This window comes from Aethalodelphis obliquidens, unplaced genomic scaffold, assembly GCF_003676395.1.
Source record: "Aethalodelphis obliquidens isolate GAN/ISIS:26980383/991018 unplaced genomic scaffold, ASM367639v1 scaffold42, whole genome shotgun sequence".
NCBI classification, from domain to species: Eukaryota; Metazoa; Chordata; class Mammalia; order Artiodactyla; family Delphinidae; genus Aethalodelphis; species Aethalodelphis obliquidens.
Genome location: NW_020837986.1, coordinates 1,269,110 through 1,288,533, shown reverse-complemented (window position 1 = coordinate 1,288,533; position 19,424 = coordinate 1,269,110). Strand labels below are relative to the sequence as shown.

The following is a 19,424-nucleotide window of genomic DNA, read 5'->3' as shown; positions in this document are numbered from 1 at the left end:
CTGCCATACCAGGCTCCCTGGCAACGATGTGGAGCTGGCTGGCCGGCTCTGCCCACCCCGCTGTGCGTCTGGACTGAGGCGCTTAGGCTGCGATGTGCTCTCAGCTAAGGGATTGGATTCCCTTATCTCTCGGGGGTCAGTCCCCTGTGGCGGGGCCTAATGTGAGAGCAGCAGACCTCAAGTAATGACTTGCCCGATAGGAATCAGCCCAGCTCCCCGCGGCATTTAGTCTCTGCCAGCTTCGGCGGCTTCTCACTCGGCTCAGCCTGAACCTGGGACAGAGGGGCTGGCTGGGCTGATGGGGAGGTGGGGGCTGAGTCAGAGAAGCCGCCTCCATCCTGTTGTGCCTGGGGAGGCAGAGAGTGGAAAGGCCTCCTAGTTCAGGAGCACGGAATCCTGCCCTCCAGGCTCAGAGGAAAAGGGTAAGACCTGTCACTCCAGACCTTGGCATCTCCATGCACAATTATAGGTGTCACTCAGCTTGGGCATGGCTGCAGCCTCTGTCTACATCCCTAAGATATCCTTGTATCTGTCCTCCCACCTCCAATGTCCCTTTGCAAGCTTGGGTCAGTAGCAGATCACACACACAATAAGCAGGACAGGGGTGTGTGCAAGGGCCAGTCGGGGTGGGTGGACAGACGGGGCCCACTCTTGGCAGGAAGCAAGGTGAGGGGTGGCAAGGTAACCGCGTTACTTGGATGTATGGAAAATCAGACAACTTTGAGGCCATCCCCTGCAAGAAGAGTGGCTGGAGGGGCAGGGGTAAGTGGGTGACCCGGATGGATGGACACAGACAGATGGGGGAGCTCCCCTATGGCGGGAAGCCTACAAGGCAGCTCGGGGTCAGTGGGCGGCTTGGAGGGATGACCAGACAGACACACGGATCTGCCTCCTCCCTCTGGGAAGGCCTCACTCACTCTGCGGGAACCGGGGAGGGTTGTCGTTGACGTCGGTGACCACGATGGTGACAGTTGTGGAGCCGGAGAGGCCGCCCAGCTGGCCTGCCATGTCTGTGGCCTGGATCACCACCTCGTAGCGCTCCTGGCTCTCGCGGTCAAGGTCAGGCACGGCCGTCCGGATCACGCCTGTGGATGAGGGAGGGTGAGGCCAGGGATGGCCCCCTGCCAGCTGCCAGCTGATACGGAGACCCCTCCCTAGGCAGAGGCCGGGCTCGTTCAAGTTCAGGAGGGGAACGGCTGATGCAGAAGACACGGATATGGCCGCTGTGCAGGAGTGGGGCCCAGCAGCCACCACACACACACACACACACACACACACATGTGCGCGCACACACACACGTGCTTCTATAGATATGCTCACGGATAACTCACACAGATTCTATGCTACACACACACTCACACACACACTACTCTTTCACACATACACATACACACAACTATCAGATTCACGCATACACACTTTAAAACACACCTTCCCACACACTCGTACACATACACACACATTTATATACACACATACTAACACACACTCTCAAACACACACACGCAACACAAAAGCAATAGAATATAGACTATTTGGTTTACTAAAAAGAGGCATAGGGTCTAGACCCAGGCACTGTGTGACCCCCTGGGCTACTGATCCCACTTTGGGGGCTTCGGTTTCCCCATGTGAGGGGGAACCTGCAATAATTCTCTGCATGAGCCTGGCCTGTGTCTGATTTGTCTCTGGGTCAGTGGCGCTCAGCCCAGAGCCAGGCCCGGAGTGGCAGCTCGGTGAGTGTTTAACAAAATGAACTGGACTCACACCCACCCTCAAACACACTCACCTTGCAGTCACACTTACGTGCACACAAACACTGATACGTCTCACACACTTACGTACTACATACGTAACACACATGAGGTCACACGCACACGCATAGCTACTGCACACACTTATTCCCCCCCGCACACCCCTCCACGATTAAATCATCCCCCTGCCCTGGGGGTCCCAGCCCCTTCCTCTCAGGCCTGGCCCTAGATTCTCTGTCCAGGCACCAGCTAATCGCTAATCAGACAATCCTTCAAGCTGTTAACGGAAGCAGGGGGAGAGGCGGCAGGAGTCGGAGTGGCCACAAGATTGATCCTGTGCAGGGGAAGGCTGGGCTTCTTGTCTCCCTGCCAGTGGGAGACCAGGGGGGAGGGGGAAGTGGATGAGCCATTCAGAGCCTCCCCCTCCCACCCCCCACCCCCCCGACCCACTCCAACCTGCGAGCACCAGTGGTGACAGGTGGTGCCCAGGGCCTGAGCGCCAGGTGGAGTCACGCACCAGCAGCCCCATGATGTGCCCCATAATACCCAACCTCTCCTGATGTCCCCAGACAGCCTCTAGATGCCAATAAAGGCAACGGAATGGGAGGAGAGGCTGGAGTGTGTGTGAGAGAGAGAGAGAGAGAGAGAGAGAGAGAGAGAGAGAGAGAGTGTGTGTGTGTGTGTGTGTGTGTGTGTGTAGCTGGGGGAGCCAGGGGTGGGCACCTAGGGGGTGACCCTGCTTTTGAGGGATCCCATGGAGATATGGAAAGTGTAGTCTGTCTAACCAGGGGTCATACAGACTCTCTATCAGAAGCCTTCAAGACTCCTCAGTAAGCTCTCTCTTGACCCCTCCTCAGCCGGGACTGGTCTTTCCAAGGGCAGGGGAGACTTGGAAGCAGACGAACTTGGGATAAATCCCAGATCTGCCGTTTGTTGACCATGTGATCTTGAGCAGATCCCTTCACCTCTCTGAACCTCAGTTTCCTTATCTGTAAAATGGGACAATCACAATACCTCCCTAAAGAACAAGATTCTCCAACTTGGTACCATGGACACTTTGGGCAGGATAATTCCATCCACTAGACGCTGGCAGCAGCACCCTCCCTGCCCAACCCTAGTTCCAGACGCTGTCAAATGGTCCCTGGGGACAAGATCGGTTGAGAACCACTGGCTCAGAGTTTCATCTCACGAGGATTGCATGTGACAATAACAACAATAACTGACCCTGATGTGCATCTGAGTGAACTGCCTCATTTGATCTTCTCAACACCCCTGGGAGGAAGGTGCTTTGATTATACCCAGTTTACAGGTAAGGAGATGGAGGCACAGAGAGGTTAAGTACTGGCCCAAGGTCACACATGTAGAAAGCGCACAGTCAGGATTCCAGCAGGCACTCTGGGGCCAGAATCCATGCTGTGGACTGCTCTGCTGGACCACTGTAAGGACGGAGGGTCCCTGCCCAGCCTGCCTGGTATCGCCCCTCCCCTCCACCACCAGGTACAAGGGGAGAGCCCAGGCCTCTGACAGAGCAATGCTGTTTATGTGGTCCTGTCTCAGCTCATGAGACAGCCCCCGTGCTCATCTCAGTCCTAATCAGGCAAGACATGCTTCCAATCACGCAGCAGGCCCCTTGTCCCTTCCCCCTGGTGCCGCACCTCAACACTGGGATTGTCAGAGGGATGCCCTTCTAGGGATGAGGATGGGGCCCAAGGCCTTGGCTGGTCTCTTAGCTGAGTGTTTGCAGTCCTGGACAGCGGGGGCTGTACTGGGAATGTGGGCCTGTCATGTCCTCTCCCCTGGAGGGCTGGAAGGAGAGAAAGAGCAGAAAGGGAAAAGAGAGGAGAGGAAGAAGGATGAAGGTGGCAGAGAGGGAAGGAGAGAGAGAGAAGAGACAGACAGACAGAGGGTAATCTAGTGAGCGTTAGAGGGGAAAGAGACAGAGAGGCACGCACTCAGAGGCAAAGAGGAAGGGAAAGGAGGGGAGGAGAGGGAAAGGGAGACCCACAGAGACAGAAAAAGAGAGAAAGAAAGAGGGGAGCAGTAAAGCCAGAGAGAAATACACACACGCAGGTGGAGGCAGTAAGACAGAGATCCACAGAGAGACAGAGACCTGGAGAGAAACAGAAAGAGAGAAAGAGGGGGAGAAAGCAAGACGAAGAACAGCAAGGGCAGCGTGAACAGAGCTTCTCAGGGACACCAGAGAGGCAGACGGACAGCAAGGGGTGGAGAAAGAGGGTGGGAGGGAGGAAGGAGAGGGTAGACAGATGGACTGACGGGGGAGTGATCACTGGGCCAGAGACGTGGTAGAGGGCTCCTGGTGTGAGCCAGGCAGAAAGGCAGGAGGGGTGCGGGCCAGTCGAACACTTACTACGTGCTAAGCTTTGTGCATGTCATTTACACCTAGGATCTCACTGATGCGGAGGCTGGTGATGGGATCGGGGCCGCTGTACATCTGTGAGCCTGTGGACCAGAAGCTCAGCGACCCTCACTCTGAGTGGGGCTCGGAGCAGGGGTCTGGCTGAGGTGCACCCCTGTGGGTGAGGAGCCATGCTTATGTGGCCGGCCTCCTTGCTGCCTGTCACTTCCAGCTCCAGGGGAACTGGGGACACTGAAGTCTTCTTACCTGGAAACAGGCAAACAGTGTGTGATTAGATGCCATCTCTGGGCAACTAGGAGGTTGGTACCCTGAGGCCATGCTGCCTCTGGACCCTGTTCCTGGGGTCACACCCAGTGATAGGTTGCTATGGTGATAGCTCCTGACGAAGGCTGCCTGCTGGGATCCACATCCTTGGGTCATCCCCTCCCACACTGACTCTGGCCTTGGCCGTGCGTGCGACTTGCTTTGGCTAATGGGACGTTAGCAAGTGTGACAAAAGCAGAGGCTTGATCAGCCCTTGTGCACTGGGGCTCGTCCTCTTGGAACCCTGAGACCACTGTGCTGTGAAGAAGGCCAGGATGAAAGGCCATGTGGCAGGCCCAGCCATGCCAGCTGTCCTAGCTGACCTGCCAGCTGACTGTTGCCATGGGAGTGACCCCAGCAAAAGAATTGCCCATCCAACCCACAGAATTGTGACACATAATAAATCGGTGCTGTTTACGCCGCTGTGTTTGGGGACGGTTTGTCATATAGCGGTAGATAGGTTAACAGAGAAATCGAGCTCCCTAGGCCGTCCCTCTTTGGGGCTCACTCACACAGCTGCGTTTCACTGCAGGGTCATCTGGCTGGAAGGTCCAAGATAGCCTCATGCACCTGCCGGGCGGCTGACCCTGGCTATTGGCCAGACCTCTCTCATCTTCCATTGAGCTGGGCTGGCTTCCTTATATGGTAGTCTCAGGCCCATGTTCCAGGAGAGAAGAGTGAAAACTGCAAGGTCTCTTAAGGCCTAATCTGAGAATTTGCAGAACATCACTTCTGCTACATTCTATTGGCCCAAAGCAAGTCATAAGGCAGCCCAGACTCAAAGGGCAGGGAAATAGGCCCCTCCTCTCTCCAGCACAGTCACTTTACCAAGAGGCAGTTCCGGGATGGCAGGGACTGATGGCATAGTTTGCTATCTACTCTGTTCCACCTCCCGCTCCTGATGTGGGGAGAAGCATATTGGAGGCTGGTGCCCTCCTGGGGGGCCTGGGGGAAAATTCCCAAATCAGCTGATGAAGTTGTTCTTAAACCATCTGGCTCTGAAAATTCACTCACTGACCTATTTATTAGACCCTTACTGACGGCCTACTATGTGCCAGGGCTACACAGAGTCAGATAAGAGGCACTTCGGGATTTTGAAGGACTTTGGGGTCAGACAGGTATGGATTCAAGCCTTCCTTCCACCATTTATACGTTATCTGACCTCGGGTAAGTTCTTAACTCTCTCTCAGCCTCAGTTTCCTATTCTGTCAAATGGGGATACCCAGTTGGAAGGGCTGTTAAGAGGGTTTAATGAGACAAAGCTTCCAGCAGCAGGTCCCACATTTTGGAGATGCCTTGATGATTCCCCCTCCTCAAGTCCTGGGTTGAGGACCTCATAAATCAGTTCCACAAGGGCTGAGATTCATGCTGGTCTTGTCCATCCATCATCTTATCTATAGGGTCCGGCATATAGTAGGTGTTCGATAAACATTTTGACTTATTGACCTACAACCATAGACCCTCTGCCCGCCTCTCGCAGCCTGGGTGTAGTTGTCTCTTTGTATTTGGCTTCTCTGTTGGAACAAAAGCACCATGAAGGCAAAAACCAGATCTAGTACATCACCCTGATCAGGATCTGGTACTTACAAAGGTTAGTTTCATTCCCTCCCAGGAAAAGCAAACATCTCTGGCTCAATTGAGAATTGTCAGCAGATATCTTGGAGTCTCTGAGAGAGAGAGGCTTTCTCTTCTTGCTGGGGTGGTGGTGAGCGGGGGCTGGTAATGAGAACCTGGCCCCGGCAACCCACAGCCTTGTCCTCAGCAGTCGCCCCAGTTCCAGCTGTTGTTCTCCCCACCCCCGGGGAGAACAGCAAATGCTGCAGAAGGGGCCCTGGAGCCCAAGTGACGCCTCATTAGCCCGCAAATGCCATCCCTGTTTTCCCTGTTGGGGGTCTATGGGCAGGCCTGGCCTTTAAAACACACAAGTTAATTCTTCCTCTGGCACGAGCCTCGTGGCGCCCCGCCTTCTCCCCTCCCTCACACCTTCCTCACAGGCCCTGTTCCGGCTCTGCTCCCTGCTATCTGCACAGCGAGAACAGACTGTACCTCGCAGCAGCTGCTAAATATAGACCCGCATGAGCGGAATATTCCTGGCTGGGGAAATGGAGCTGGGGCTGCAAATGGCAGCAGGGTGGCTCCTACCATGGGGCCGAAGGAAAGGGGAGGAAAAATCGGGTCCTTCCTGGGCAATGTCTACAAAGACCCTTCCAAACAGAGAAAGTTGAAGGACCCTAGAAACAAGGACCCTGTTTGTGTTTCTTCACTTACCTTGCCTGGTGCCCACTTTCTGGCTTCTTGAGAACTGTTTCTGCCCTCCCAGGCTCCACGGCCTCCCATCTGCCACCCTCCTCCCGACTCTCTGCAGTGGGGGATGTTCTTTCTTAGAACCTGGCCATCCTTCTCACTCTGGAGTCTGATGCTTCATCTGCCCACCCCTGCCACCTCCCAGACTCAGTCCTGGCCCTTCCCTTATTTCTGTGTTCTGTCTTTTCCTCCCCACCTTAAAGCTGATCAACTCTAAGGACTTCACCTCCTCAGGTTGAATGGACGAAGGCTTCATCATCATCATCATCATCATCACCATCATCATCATCCCCATCATCCCCCTGGTTTACGTTTATGTACCACGTATTGCACTGAGCATGTCAGTATCTCTCCTAGATACGAAGTGGCTCACACCCTCACTTCATTCAGGACTCAGTCCCAACATCACCTCCCCGGAAAGGCCTGTCCTGATTTCTTTGTCTAAGTCCACTCTCTTACCCTGTTTATGTGTTTTCCTAGCACTCATTGCTACTCCACATTATGTTGTATGTTTATGTGCTTATTTTCTGTATTTCCTACTTAAATAAAAGCTCCATGAGGGTAGGGTGTTGGGTTTCCCTGCTGCTGCCTTCCTAGAGCCTAGAGCAGAGCTGGGCATGTACAGGACTCAAGAAAGAGTTGCTGAACGAATGAATGAACTCTCCCACTGGATCCTCACGACAATCATGTGACATGAGTATTGTTACCTCTGTTGTGTACATGGGGAAACCAAAGCTTAAAGAGTCTCAACCATTCTTGGAGCTTTGGGCCCATATTTCAGATGGCCCATCCTAGATGTTTCTTTCCTCCTCTTCTCTCATCTTAAAGCTAATATAGTTAAAATTGAATTACTTAGCTCTATATCAGATCCTGGAACACATTCAGTAACTCCTCTGTCCCTAGACAGTTTTCTTAATCCACGTTCCTCCTTCTGTTTCTGTAGGTGGTGCCCCTTCCCATCCTAGGTTCCAAAGTTAGGAACCCCCAGATTCCTCCCTGAATATAGTCCCGTACATGCATCCGGGCCTCCAAGGTTTGCCCTTTGCAGAATCTCACTGTCATCCCTCACTCTCCCTCCTCAGTATCTCAACTAACCCTCTCTACCAATCCCGTATCATTTCTGGCTCCCTAACTAGATGCAGCAGGTTAAGGAGTCTGGGTGGGTGCTGAGAAAGGGCGCAGGCTTTGGCTTCTGTCTTTCGGGGCTCTCTGCTGGGCACTCCAGGCTCCTGGGTCTCCCTGAATTCAGTTCCTGCCTCTGAGCCATGCTATACAGAGGCAGCCCGAGGGATCTTGTTAAAATGAAAACCTGAGCATGTCACTTCCCTGCTTAAAAGTCATCAATGAATCCACAGTGTTGGTGAGGGGGAAGGGAAACAGGCTCTCTCGTAATCGGGTCTTCAGGAGTGTAATCTGGTACATTTCCTCATCATCTATCCAGATTCCAAACGCACTATGCTCTTTGACCCAGCTTTTCCACTTCCTGAAAATTATCCTGCAGATACATTCACACAAGCACAAAATGATCTATGTATGAGGTTATGCACTGTAACACTGTTCGTCATAGAAAAAGATTGGAAACAGCGTAAGTGTCCATCAATAGGGGACTGGCGAAATAAATTTTAGTGTATCCACAACAGCTGTTAAATAAAAGAATGATGAAGCTCTTTATGTACCGATATGGAATAATCTGCAAGATGTATTGTTAAGCGAAAAAGGCAAGCAGTGTGTATAGTGTGTGTTTATAGCTACCATTTGTGTAAAAAAAAAAAAAACCCAAATACATGTACCTATTTTCTTGTACATGCATAGAATAGCTCTGGAAAGATACACAAGAAAATTACATTGGTTGCCTTGGGGATACAGACTGGGTGGCTGGGGGATTAGAGGGGGTGAAGAATTTCCACTAAATACAAATTTGGACTTTTTGAATTTTGAACCTTGAAATGTATTATCTATTTTTTTTTTAAAAAAAAACCTCAATACTTTTCAAGTGAATGAGTTCAAGGTCTCATAGGATATATATACCAAGGGGCTACCTTTGGGGTTGCAATTACTGGGGATGAGGGTGGGAAGCCCTTTCTTCCTTCCTTCCTTTGTCTCTTTTAAAAAACATTTCTTTAATGTTTGAATGTTTTCTAAAACGTATTAGTTTCACAAGGAGAAAAAAATAATGCGGATATTATGTGTAAGAGAATGCAATTATAGACTGGAATCCTCAACCTCTCCGCCTAAACAAAACAAACACACACACAAAAACCTCAAACCCAAATCCATCAAACACCCTCCCACCCCACCACCCTTAGAATAAAATCCAAGTGCTTCAGCCCGCCTTACACGGGGCAGTCAGGCCCCTGCCAGCCTCTCTACATTACCCCTCAACAAGCCTCTTCTCCAGTCCTGAGTTGCTTAAAATTCCCCTCATGCCTCAGGCTGTTCTCCTCCTCCCAGTTTTGCGAACACCATGCCCTCTGCCTGGAATGCCCTTCTCTGAATCTCGGTCTGGCCAACACTTTCTTATCCTTTGGAGATTGCTGCTCCCACCTCCAAGAAACTTGCCTCCTGATTGCCCACACGGATGCCTGTCCCCCTGCCCCCACTGAACTGTGAGCCCCATGAAGGCATTTGATGAACATTGTGTGGTGTCTGATGTCTCATCCCCTGCCTTCTCCAGTCCCTGGGACAGTGAGAGCACTGCCCTTGTCACCGGCAGCCGCTCCCAGCTGTGGGACCTTGAGTGAACCACTTCACCTCTCTGAGCCTCAGCCTCCTGCCTCTGTTCTCCCTGCCACTCTCACGAGGCCCCTCAGAGATGTACTCAGGTTCTAGCCCCAGAGTGAGTGACGTGGGGGACGGTGCGTGGGAGTGCTGCACCATTGCTTGGTGATGGCGGGGAGGGCAAGGAAGTCAAGAAGCCATCCTTTCCTAACCGTCTCGGCCTCGGTCTTCCCATCAGATCCGTAACAACTGGCACCTGAACAGCTTTCACAACTGCCGAAAAGGTGCCTTTCACCGGCCGACGGCCGTCCCCCCTTACCCCCGGCCCCCAGCGACACTTATGACCATGACCGACCCCGTCTGGGCTGCGGACACGCCTGCCTCAGTTTAGCTCCAACGGCAAGAGGGGCCACTGAGTTCAGACCTCCGAAGTCCTTTCAGGGGGCCCATAGTGATAGCCTCCTGCCTTTTGGTTTCCTCACCAGTCTTGCAGGCGCCCCCCACTCTATTTTTTTTTCTGCTCCTCGGTCCTTCTCTCTTCCTGCCTGGTCGCCCTCCCTCTCCGCGACCCTGGGGTCTCCTGGAGCCAGAAAGATGCCTCGGTATCCTCTGTCCTCACCTCAGCACTGTTGGCTGGAACGCTGAGAGACTTCCGCCCGCCCCCTCCGGCACCGCCCCTTTCGCCACGCCTCTGGTTTCGCCCCGGCTCCGCCCCTTTGGCCTGGCCCCGCCCCTCACCGGTCTTGGGGTCCACGGTGAAGTGGCGCTCGCCATCCAGCACGCTGTACACCAGTCGAGCGCTGCTGCCGTACGTGGGGTCATCCGCATCCGAGGCCATCACCTGCATCACCGACGTGCCTGGGCCCGGGGGACCAAGCGAGACAAGGGTCAGCTGGGGCCGCTGTGCTCGTCCTCCCCATGGCTCCCCACTCCCAGAGAAACTGGGAAAGGAGACCTAGGCCGGAGGTCACTGAAGCCAATCCCCTCACAGTCCTCATCCCCACATGAAGCCCCAACCCGCTTCCAGATCTGGGGCCTTCCCAGTGGCACAAGCATGACCATGGAGTCAGATCTGGATTCAAATCTCCCTTCGGTGGTTCCCAGCTGTAAAACTCTGGCAAGTGAAGACAGCCTCCCTGCATCTCAGTTCCCTCACCAGCAAAATGGGGACAGTCCTAGTCCTTGGTTCATGAGGGAACACCTTTTAATCTCCCAGTGCAGAACTCAGAGCAGTATCTCAGTGGGTGGTGGAAATGGTTATTTTCACCAATTAAGGTCATCACAGAGTTAGAGCTAACACTGGAAACCAGGCACTTTACTCCCAAAGCAGGGGTCCTTCTACCCATCCCAGCCCCTCCTGATTTCTCAAGGGAATTCTGCCTCCTTCCTCCCACATCCTAATCCCCCCACCCCCCCATCCCGCCATGGGGATGTGTGGGCATCCCAGAAGGACAGCCAAGTTCATTGGGGCTCAGGGGCCAGTGTCTCTTGGGCCCCAGGCAGAAGAGCAGCGGCCAGCTTTCCCTTTGGAAGTAGCTGGCTGTGGGTCCTGGTGCCCTCCTCGCCCCTCCTCCCGGGTGCCCAGACAGTTCCCGCCCCCGACACACACACTTCTCCTCATGCTCTGCACGTAGGCTGCTGGGGAGAGTATAAATTGGATAAAAGTCCATCAAACAGCGGCAATTAAGTTATTGATTTTCGACGCTGCCTCATTAAACTGGGAGCTCCTCTCGGCCTGTCCCAGAGATGGCTCTAATTTGACATCATGTTCAATTTGACAAAAGCAGGGCTTGGGATGTGAGGCTGGACAGGGTGGGGGTGATGGAAGGGGTGGGGGCGGGGGTGAATGGAAGGATGGGCAAAGCTGTGTGGTCCATCCAAACCTTTCCAGATAGGAGGGTGTGAGATGCAAGACCCAAGAGGGAGTCTTGGGGGCTCAGGATAGGATCCAAGGGGGATGAGACTCAGACCTCACCTCAAGGAGATGCCCTCTTCTGGGTGCCCTGATGGTGAGGGGACGGGGCCCAGGCCTCCTGAGGTTCTGGGTAGGGCCCTCCTGGTGGGTTGGGCTCTCTGGGCCAGCGGGGTGGCACGCTGGGGGGTGACGCCAGTCCACTGCCTGGCTAATGAGTGGGGCTCTGCAAGTGCTACTGCAGCAATTCTGCTAAGCCCAGCCGGCCACCCACCTCTCCCGCCTCCAGCCCTCGATCACTCCAGACAGACACATGTATTTATTTTTCACTCTTTTGCATTTCTCATTTCCCTCTCCGTGTCCCCCCCGCCCCAGCCTCCTAAACCGGCCCTGCAATGCGCCTCTCTCTTTGGAGGCTCCGGCCCCCTATCAACCATGTCAGAGTTGCCTGCAGAAGCTGGGGAAGAGGCTTGGGCAAGCCCCCTCCTTCCTGATGCTTGGTACTCAGGGGTCTCCTATTCAGGGCAAGGGCATGATCCTAGGCGCCTCCTCTTAAACAGAGAGAGGAGAAAGAAATAAACCCTATTGAGCACTCCCTACATGCTTAGCTTCACCAGCCACTTAAATCCATCACCTCTAATTCTCACAGCATCTCTGAGAGGCAGAGTGGGCCCCTCTAAATTACAGGTGAGGAAAGGGGTCAAACAGGGGAAAAGACTCGACTGAGGGCACAGACTGAGGAAGTGGTGGGATTTGAACCCAGGACTCTCTAAGGCCAAAGTCCTCTGGGAGCCAGAGTCAGCACACACACACACAGTGACTCTGGATGGTGGCCTGGTGTACTGAATCACAATCAGTGACTCTGCCGCTTATTAGAAGTGTGGCCTTGGGCCTGTCACGAACCCCATTTTTGCCTCAATTTCCTCATTTGTGAAATGAGGGTGAGAGTACCACCAAACTCCTGGGATTGGTTTCAGAATTCAAATAGGTTTCTGTATGCAGCACCGAGGACAGTGCCCATCCCACACTAAGAACTCGATAAACGCAGGTTGCTGTCCTCTCAGCAGACGCTGCATGCCCGTATACAACGGCACAATCAAGCCTCCCTCACGGACAAACTGAAATGAGAGACGATACATAAAGCATCGGGCTCACGGTGGGTGCTCAATAACTAGTAGCTGCTGTAACAGTTATGAGAGAGGGTCTCCCTGTCACTCTCCTCTGCATGTTCCCCTCTCCCCCTGGGCAAGGCACAGTGCTAGGCTGAGTGACTCCCCAGGGACAAGGATGAGCTCTCTCTCTCTATCCCTGGCTGCATCCCTGGGACACCCGCGGGGATGATGGAATCATTTCCCCGATCTGGGTTTCTTTATTGCAGCCGTTACAGTTAATGCCGACACGTGGGGATGGCAAAGGGTCAGTGATTCACCACTGATTCCCCAAGGCCCCACACGCCCTCCCACCTTCTTCACAAGTCAGGAGCTCCCCAGAATCCGCAGACAAAAGGGTGCCAGGCTTGTGGCCGCTGTAGGACCACCTTGTGCTGCGCCCCTATGTTCAGCAGTTTGCATTTTGCAACGCGCCATCACGGCCATTCTCTTCTTCAGTCCTCACACCAAGTCTCTGATGTAGATGCAGGGGACATGCTGGCACGTGTTTAACCATTGGCTCTGGGGGATGGAGGGGTAGGGAGGAATTCCCTGCTTTGTAGTGTTTGCTGATTTCTACGGTGTAAATACTCTCACCATGGCCAATTTCAAGCTATGAATGTGGTATCAAGTGGTTCATAAAACTCCTGAAAATCAATACTTGGCTCTCATGAGCTGATACGAGCCGACTCCAGAGCAATCCTGCATCAATTCCATTTTACAGATGAGGAAGCTGCTACACACAGTGAAGGGTGACGATGTAAATTAATAATGAAACCCATTATTATATACCCTTATTCAATGATAATGATCGATTAGGTTTATTAAAAACTTCTTTGTGATACATGCTATAACAAGCCCTTTATGTATAGTATCTCATGGAATTCATATAATAGAGCCTTGAAGTAAGCTCTATTAAGATTTCCACTTTGCAGACGAGGAGACGGAGACTGACTGATGTTTAGTAATGAACCCCTTTTGCCTCAATTTCATCATTTGTGACACGGGGGTAATATTACTAACAAGCTCTCAGGATCGCTGTGAGAACTCAAATAGATTTCCTTGTTCAGCAGCAAGGACAGCCCCTGGCTAAATTCATCCGGCAAGGAAATAGCAGAGGCGGGATTCAAACCCAGGTCGATCTGATGTCAAAACACACATGTACCTTGCCTTATAAGGCTGTAGGAGAGGGGATCCGTAGGAGAAGTAGATAGGCAAATGAGAGAAGAGTCAAAGAAAGGAGAGCGAGGGAAGAGCAGAGGAACAGCAAGGAACTGGGCTCAGGATTCTCGCTCTCTGGCAGCTGGTTCAAGCCCAGGCTTCCAGAAGCAGGGGTGGGATTGGCTAGAATGAGCCATTTGCTGTCCATGGTGCTGCCACCCAGTCCTGCTACGCGGGATCAAGGGCCTAATTCCAGGCTGGCATAGGAAGGGTTGCCCAAAGGATTCTCGGGTGAACAGTATCTCAGAGCCCAGGGCTCCATGTGGAATGTTGGCTATGAAAAGGCTGGTCCTTGGAGAGCACAGAAACCAGTGGTTCTCAACCTGGCTGCACATTAGAATCTCTTAGGAGCTTTAAAGTAAAACTGCTGCTGGGCCCCCATCCCAGACCAATTTAATAGAGCTCTCTTGGGGTGGAGCACAGGCAAGGGGATTTTAAAAGCTCCTGCAGTGATTCTAAAGTGCATTCCAGACTGAGAACTGATGCCCCAGCCTTTGATTGAACTGATGAGCAAACTGAGTCACAGAGAGGCTCAATGACTTTCCCAAGATTAGGTTATTAGTAAGTGGTAGGAAAAGATTCAAACCCACAACACTGTAGCCAGCATGTCACCCTCCTGGACTCACTGTGCCTGTACTGAGACCGGCACCCAGAAGGAAGCAGCAAGGATGACACAAGCCACCAAATCAGCATGAGAAGTTGGACACTCCTACAAAGAGATGCCCCTCACAACTTCATGGAGACTGGGTGGACTTTGGCATCAGAGAGTCCTGGGTTCAAATCCCACCACTCCCTCACTCTGTGCCCTCAATCAAGTCTTTCCCCCTGTTTGACCTGTTTCCTCACTGGTACTTTAGAGGGGCCCACTCTGCCTCTCAGAGGTGCTATGGGAATTAGAGATGATGGATTTAAGTGCCTGGTGAAGCCAGGCACGTAGTAGGTGCTCAATAAGAGTTTATTCCTTTCTCCTCTCTCTGTATGGTCAGAAGATCTCTAGGTCTGTGTCCTTGGCCCTGCGCAGGAGACCCGTGGGTACCAGTATCAGGAAGGAGGGGCCTTGCCCACTCCTCATTTCTAGTTTATCTGTTTTCTGACATGGTTTGTCACGGGGCAAGAACTGGAATCCATGCTCTGGCTCCCAGGCCAGAATTCTTTCCCTTCTTGTTCCTTTAACCCTTGCTGTCTGTGAAATCCAACGGAAGCCCAAAATTGGGCCCCAGGACCTCCAGCTGCTCAGGGAGAAGGTGATGTCATGTGGAGTGGATGTCAGGGATTGAAGACAAATTCTCATTCCAGCCCTCTCCTTGGCTCTCTGTGTGGCGGTGGGAAAACTACTTGGCCTGACTGGGCCTCAGTTCCCCTTCCGTAAAATGGAAACAACACTTTACCCTTCCTGTCTCCTGGGTGAGGGATATCCCTTAATAAGATGAAAGAGATGAAACGCTCTGGAAAAGAACAGAGTCCTCAACTAAGGTGACCAAGTGTCATGATTATGAAGATGTTTGTAATTATTATCATCCTGCCTCTTCCCTACCTCCCCTTGCCTCCCTGCTGGGCCTGGGGAAACCCTTGGCTCCCATTACCTTCTCAAACATTTATGAAACATGAGTCCCACCCCCTGCTGCTGCCGGAACTGTATGGAATGCTTTCTATTAAAAATTAAAAACCACTTGTCAAGTCCCTGGGAACATTCAGATTACACAGGAAACAAGCCCCTTCTCAAACTCCCCCCCTCACCATGCCCCTCCCAACTCCCTCTTTGCTCATCACTTACAATGCCAGCTTACTGGACTGGCCTCCACCGCACTTCCGGCTGCCCACCCACGGCAGCCTAATGTAGATGAATGATACACAGGAGATTCAGGAAAGTGGCTGCATGGGAAGGGGAGGTCGGAGGATAGAGGGGGAGGAGGCAGGTCCACAGACAAGTGACAGAGAAGGAGGCATAGAGAGATGGAGCAAGAAAATGGGTCAGAGACAGAGAAACAAGGGACAGAGAGACAGAGATGCAGAGAGATGGACAGAGAGAAAGTGAGAAAAACAGAGGTACCCAGACACATAGGGAGAAATTAGAATAGCGACAGAGAGATGAGGGTAAGAGAGGCAGAGATATAGAGAGAGACAAAGAGAGAGAGAGAGTGGGACAGAAAGAGGTAGCCACGGACTCACCCAGGCGGGCAACACTTGAGTGTGTGTGTGGATCTCATCTGTTCCCCTGAGAGAAGGGACTCCCCTACTATCCCTAACTGAGTCCCATAGGCTCTTCTATCCTCTCCACATTTAAACGGGACCCTCTGTGGAGTAGTCCGGTCACCTTGTTTGTTTGGGACAGCAACATTCTAAGTTTCTGCAGTAGCGTCCCTCTGCCAGTTGCAGAAAGCAAACAGTTTTGGCTTCTAATTCAGTTCCGTTCAGTCACCCAATATCTACGGAGCACCTACCATGTGCTAGGCCCTTGAGGGCAGGACGGTAGATTTGTCACCTTTGTACCCACTGCCACGCGGGCACAGGGCCTAGCATAGCGAGGGTGCTCGTGTTCGCTGAGTGATTTGTTGATGGAAAAGACAAAGAAAGCTATGGGGCCGACTCCTGAGGGCCAGGGCCTCTGTTCTTCTCTGACACCTCTCTCCACCAGAAACCTCCTGTCCCACTTCTCCCCATCCTGGGTGGTGAGAGCCAGTGCCGTTGCTAGGCAAGGAGATATTGCACATATAGATCTTCCTGGACTTTAATTAAAAACATCTTTAGAAGTTGTCTCTGCAGAGGCCAGCGATTGATTCCTGGCTTGGGCCTGAGGGCTGTCGAGCCACACTCTCTCCAGCTGCAGATGGGACAATTGGAGGCTCCCAGCCAGCCACTGCCCTCCCCGAATGAGACCCCTGGGGAGCACACTGCCTCCTGCCTTCCTCCTTTCCTCTCTGCCGCCCTCCTCCCAAGCATGGGACCTGGGAATCAGATAGTGTGCCCTCCCGATATTATTTCCCCTCCTCTCTTGAGCCTCAGTTTCCTCATCTGTAAAATGGGGGTATCAGCACTTAACCCAAGAGAGTTCCTGGGAGGATGAAATGAGATTAGGGATGTGAAGGTGTTTTGCAAGCTGTAAAGTCCTGTGCACACTAAAGAGGTGGTTGTGACTGTTTCCCATGTACACAGAGCCAAGTAGTTTAGGTTCTGATTCCAGGTTCTGGGTCTGGTTCCGGCTCCAGCTCTTAGTATGGAACCTCAGGCAAGTTACTTTATCTCTCTCTGCATTTTTCTCCTCATTGGTAAAATGAGGATAGAAATACCTGCCCTGCTTATTCCCCAGGACAGTGAGAATAAACGGAAATAGCTTTGTGAAAGCAGTGTTGGCCGATAGCTATTATTTAGTGAATGTCCCAAGAAGTGCAGACTGTACTACGAAAGTCTTTTTTCCATCTATTAAAGATGCTGCTCACAGAAGGGATTGGAATCCATGGGAAAGCAGCTGTGGCAGGGCCCCTGCCCGTTTCGACAGTCTGTTGAGCCCCAATCCCACGGTCCAGTAATGCCCATCCTACGGTATATGTACCACCACATACACGTTCTCCTTCACCACATTCTCCTTCCTTTGCTCCCAGCAGACATCACTAATCGACTGTGGCATTCTTTTCTGCTGAGCCCAAATGAGACCTCAGACTCCTCAACACAGCCCTACAGTCACTACCAGTCGATCAGAATTGGCACCACAGATGAAACTGATCTGCTACCCCTTTGAGGTCAGTGGCAGTATCTTGCTTATCTTTGTATCCCCACATACCTAGCAGTGACACGTACAGGAAAAAAAAGAAAAAGTGACATGTACACAGTAGGAACTATTATGTATTTACTGAATTAAACCAACTGCTTATTTTTCTATCCACTTGGGGCTATATATATATATAAAGTAGGTGCTAATAAGTGTTTGCTTAGTTGGGTGACTCATCTTTGCAACCCCTCCAGAGCCAAGTACATTGGAGGCCTTGTAATATAATGGGTGCTAATAAACATTTGTGGATTTAATTCAATTACTTATCTTTATATCCCCTGCAGTGCCCAGAGTAAAGCAGTGGCTAACAGATGTGTGCTGGATTGAACTTGTCATTTTTGTATCCTCAACAGTGCCAAGTGTTTTGTCTTATACATAGTTGGCATTAATAAGTAGGTGGAGTTGAACCGGGCACAGGAGCTCTGTGAAATTCTCTTGTGGTCCACTGGTCGGGTTGTGACAGCCTAGGGAAGGGGTCTAGCCCCCCAACATCAAGAGATTATCTAGTCTAACTCTTCTCTACCAAAACTCACTCCCTTGTTGATTTCACCCAGTCTCAAACTTTAAATTCTCTCTCTCTCTGCTGATGACTTCCAGAGTTGTAACTCCAGCCCTGAACTTGCTCCTGACCTCCAGACTCAGAGATCCAACTGTCCCCTTGAGAACTCCACGTGGATTTCCAGTAGACATCTCAATCTTAACGTGTCCAATAACGAATTCTTAATTTTGTGCTGCAAACTTGCTCTTCCTGGATCATTCCCCATCTCAGCAATAGCATCTCCATCCATCTAGTTGCTCAGGTCAAAAATTTCAGCATCATCCTTGTCTTCTCTCTCTCTCACTTCCCACATCCAATCCCTCACAAACCCTGTCGGTTCTACCTTCAGCATACATCCAGGATCCAAGTCACCATCATCTCTTGCCCCCAAGACTGCAGTTGTCTCCTCGTTGATCTCCCTCTTCTATCCTTGACCCCTACAGTCTATTTTCAACATGGCGGCCAGCAAATCATCTTTTAAAAATCTACGTTGGATCATATAATTCCTCTGCTCCCTATCTCACTCACAGTACAACCAAGGCTTTCAATGGCTACAAAGTCCTATGTGGTCCAGCTTCCGGTACCTCTTCTGACCTCCTTGGATCCTCTCCCCCTCATTTACTCTTCTCTTCAGCCACACTGACTTCCTTGCTATTCCTCAGACATGACCAAACATTATTCCTCAGGACCTTTGCACTCGCTGTTCCCTCCGCCTGGAACATTCTTCCTCTAGCTTAGTGGTTCTCCAAGTGTGGTCCCTGAACCAGTAGCATCAGCATCACCTTTGACAGCATCTTTGTTAAAAATGCAAACATTTCTAGGGCTTCCCTGGTGGCGCAGTGGTTGAGAGTCCGCCTGCCGATGCAGGGGACGCAGGTTCCTGCCCCGGTCCGGGAAGATCCCACATGCCGCGGAGTGGCTGGGCCCGTGAGCCATGGCCGCTGAGCCTGCACGTCCAGAGCCTGTGCTCCGCAACAGGAGAGGCCACAAGAGTGAGAGGCCCACGTACCGCAAAAAAAAAAAAAAAGCAAACATTTCTAATAGCCCAGACCTACTGAATCAGAAACCCTGGGGAGGAGAGGGGAGCCATCTGTGTTTTAACAAGTCCTCCAAGTAACTTGGACACACAATAAACTGTGAAAACTACTGTTTCACATAGCTCCTTTGTCCATTCCCTTGGTTTCTCAGATCTTTGTTCAAGTGTTCTCTTATAAAAAAGAAAGGCTTTCCCTGACCCCTCTAAACTAGCACTCCCCCAGTATAGCTCCCAATTCCCTTATTCTTCACAGCACTTACACCACAGGGTGCATTTATATGTTGACTTGCTTATTTCTTTCCTGTCTCTCTCCTTGCTCTAGATGTAGGCTTTCTAAGAAACCCCAATGC

The 19,424-nt window shown here is 51.8% G+C and overlaps 1 protein-coding gene across 1 annotated transcript in view; it reads right to left on the bottom strand.

The window, feature by feature from the left end:
- CDH22 (cadherin 22) overlaps positions 1-19,424 on the bottom strand; it is a 70,349-nt gene that overhangs the window by 36,803 nt on the left and 14,122 nt on the right. Inside the window, exons 3-4 of the mRNA XM_027078162.1 lie at positions 10,192-10,311; positions 918-1,085 (exon numbers count right to left, since the gene is read on the bottom strand). Of these exons, the coding sequence (XP_026933963.1) occupies positions 918-1,085; positions 10,192-10,311 (288 nt within the window). The remainder of the gene's footprint in view (positions 1-917; positions 1,086-10,191; positions 10,312-19,424) is intronic.